The following is a 3159-nucleotide window of genomic DNA, read 5'->3' on the forward strand; positions in this document are numbered from 1 at the left end:
CCCCCCACCGTCCCCCCCCCCCGCCACATCCGCTTCAGGGTGAGAGCTGGGGGGCCGAGGGGGAGGTGGCAGCGGGAACAGGGGGCACAGGGTGCCTGACACCACTCCCCCTGTGCCCAGACCAGCGTGTGCCGCGTGTCCAAGCGCCCCGACTTCGCCAGCAGCGGGCAGTGGGAGGTGGTGACGGAGAGCGAGGGGAAGCAGGAGGCAGCTGTCTTCGACGCCGTGCTGGTGTGCAGTGGGCACCACACCGACGCACACCTCCCGCTCAGCTCCTTCCCAGGTACTGCCTGTGGGCTGCTTGTTTGCCTGCTCCCTGACATCCCTAAATGCCTTTGCAGCTTAACACACCAGGTGGGATTGCATGAGTATCCAAAGCATCCTGCTGGCAGATGTCACCGCTGCCAGTGTGCCTCGCCCACCTGAGACAGGCTCCCTCTCCATGTTGCTGGCAAAGCACCTGCTAGGCTCTCCAACTCCTCACCAAGGCTGGAGGGCTCAGCACTGGTGGTGGGCTTCTCCTCTGGGTGCCAGGGGAAAATGCCCTGGAGGGTTTTCAGCTGTGGAGACCCTCTTTGGCTGGGGAATGGGCTGGAGCATACTGTCACCAGGGTCTGGCGAGATGACACGGACCTTTGTTGTTCCTCTACCAGCAATGCATGGCACAAGACAGGACCTGCAGCAGAATTTTGGGATGGAAGCATGGAATTCTCCAGTCCAAGCCCTGTTCCAAGCCAGGCCAGTCCCAAAGCTAGAGCAGGATGCTCAGGGCTATGCTGAGTGTCTTCCATGCTGGAGATGCCACCACCTTTCTGGGCACTACCCCAGGGCTGCATAACTCCTGTTGATCACTTTGGTCCTAGCTTGTTCCCAAAACACACCACCAGTCTGAACAGGGGGCAGCCACCCTCCTGTCCCACACCCGAGCCCAGCATGGCTTTCCTCTCTCTTCCAGGGCTGGAAAAGTTTGAGGGCTGGTACCTGCACAGCCGGGACTACAAGAGCCCTCAGCCCTTTTTGGGAAAGCAGGTGGTTGTGGTTGGCATCGGGAATTCAGGCATTGATATCGCAGTGGAGCTGAGCCACACAGCCAAGCAGGTGTGCTGGGGGAGCTCACGGGGATGGGACCCCAGAAGGCACTGATCATCCCCCACCATCCCCTGTGGGCTCCCCTCCCTCCAGTACCTGGCCACAAGCACCCCATCCCGTCCGGGGTGGCTATTGTGGTCCCAGCAGCTGTATTGGCTTCCCTGTTCCTGGAGCACAGCTGGGGCCCAGCCCAGTCTGAGGATGCTGCCATGCTGCCACCTCTCTTCACCTTCCAGGTTTTTCTCAGCACCAAGCGTGGGTCCTGGGTGCTGCACCGGGTGGCAGAGAGTGGGTACCCCTCTGACTTCAGCTACATGAGTCGCTTCATGCAGCTCCTCCAGTACCTGCTGCCTCCAAATGTCATCAATTTTTTCATGGAGAGGAAGCTGAATGCCCGCTTTGACCACACACTCTATGGCCTAAAGCCCAAGCACCGGTGAGTGCCCCAGCAGCACCCCAAGTACCTTCTCCAGTGAAGGCCATCCTCCTGCCAGGGCCTGAACAAGGTCTGTCTGTGCCTTCCAGGGTCTTTGACCAGCACCCGACCGTCAATGATGACCTGCCCAACCGCATCATTTCAGGCAGGGTGCGGGTGAAGCCAAACATCCAGGAGTTCACAGAGACATCTGCCATTTTTGAGGATGGCACCAGGGAAGATGTCGATGCTGTGGTCTTTGCCACAGGATACAGCTTCTCCTTCCCATTCCTTGAGGGGTTCAAGGTGGTGGAGAATCAGATCCCTCTCTACAAATTCGTGTTCCCTCCTGACCTGGAGAAGCCGACGCTGGCTTTCATTGGCTTCATCCAGCCCCTGGGTCCCATCATGCCCATCTCTGAGCTCCAGTGTCGCTGGGCCACCCGTGTCTTCAAGGGTACGTCAAGCAGGTTGGGGCAATGCAGCTGGGTTCCCCCAGCCACGCCAAGACTGGGTTGTTGCTGGTGGCATCCCCTGATACGCTGCCTCCCCACACTCAGCTTTTTATCTTCCTTTTGCTTATTCATGAGGACAAAACCCCGCTCTGCATTTTCTACAACTCTTGTACTGTTCTTCTCTTGTGGGGGCTACTAACAGGTCCTGTTGCCTGCAACCACATTCTCCCTTTCCTTTCCTGCTGTTACTTTCTTTGCCCATGTCTCCCACTTTGCTCCTGACGTGGTGGCACGTTCCAAAAGCCCCACATTCCAACAGAGGCCAGGCTGGGCTGCAGAGCCATCCAGACGGTGGCAGAAGCACAGCCCAGCCTCCAGCTCCAGCCTCGTTTTGCCCAGGGCTGCAGGGCCTGCCACCGCTCGCCGACATGCTGGCTGAAATCACACAAACCAAGGAGAGAATGGCTCAGCGGTAAGGCCCCTGCGCAGCACCGCCCTGCTGCCCTTACCCCGTACCCCCGCGTCAAACCTGCCTGCCCTCCCTCCCTGCCCACAGGTACGTGAAGAGCCAGCGGCACACCATCCAGGTGGATTACATCCCGTACATGGACGAGCTCGCCTGCCAGCTGGGGGTCAAGCCCAACGTGCTCACCCTGTTCCTCACGGACCCCAAGCTGGCGCTGGAGGTGGTCTTTGGGCCCTGCACGCCGTACCAGTATCGGGGCCCAGGCGCGTGGGCGGGCGCCAGGGAGGCCATCCTGACCCAGCAGCAGCGCGTGGTCAGGGCCCTGCAGCCTCGGGCCAGCGGTCGCCCTGCCCGCTCCAGCGCCGTGCCCCACGTCCTCACGGTGCTCTTCAGCATCGGCATGATTGGGGCCACCCTCGTCTATGTCTCGCTCTCTCCTTAGCCTGAAGTGAAGGAGATAGCGGGTCCTCCCGGCAATCTTCTCCTTTTCCCTTGGGCTATGTCTGTTGTCTCTCGCTAGGTGTGCTGGAGCACGGACGGAGTCGTTCGATGAAAGTGCAGCCTGGTCTGTTGCACCTTCCCGCTGTGGTACCACCAAGTCTGCTCTGAGAACAGGGATCACTCCCCTTCTCTAAATCCTGGCCCGGCAGCCGCACGAGCTCTGTCTATGGGTTAGGTCACAGAGGTGGTGGGGAAACTGGGAACGTGCCCAAGCGGGGCTCCTCGGGAAAGGG

At 60.1% G+C, this 3159-nt stretch overlaps 1 protein-coding gene across 1 annotated transcript in view; it reads left to right on the forward strand.

Annotated features, from left to right (window-relative positions):
• Positions 1 to 3153, forward strand: part of LOC103612530 (dimethylaniline monooxygenase [N-oxide-forming] 5) — a 6399-nt gene extending 3246 nt beyond the window's left edge. The window contains exons 3-8 of the mRNA XM_008630185.2: positions 121 to 283; positions 956 to 1098; positions 1326 to 1525; positions 1615 to 1961; positions 2359 to 2431; positions 2516 to 3153. Coding sequence (XP_008628407.2) covers positions 121 to 283; positions 956 to 1098; positions 1326 to 1525; positions 1615 to 1961; positions 2359 to 2431; positions 2516 to 2867 — 1278 coding nt within the window. The 3' untranslated portion in view covers positions 2868 to 3153. The remainder of the gene's footprint in view (positions 1 to 120; positions 284 to 955; positions 1099 to 1325; positions 1526 to 1614; positions 1962 to 2358; positions 2432 to 2515) is intronic.
• Positions 3154 to 3159: the final 6 nt, after the last annotated feature.

The sequence above is a fragment of the Corvus brachyrhynchos genome, unplaced genomic scaffold (genome assembly GCF_000691975.1).
Source record: "Corvus brachyrhynchos isolate BGI_N302 unplaced genomic scaffold, ASM69197v1 scaffold101, whole genome shotgun sequence".
Lineage (NCBI taxonomy): Eukaryota > Metazoa > Chordata > Aves > Passeriformes > Corvidae > Corvus > Corvus brachyrhynchos.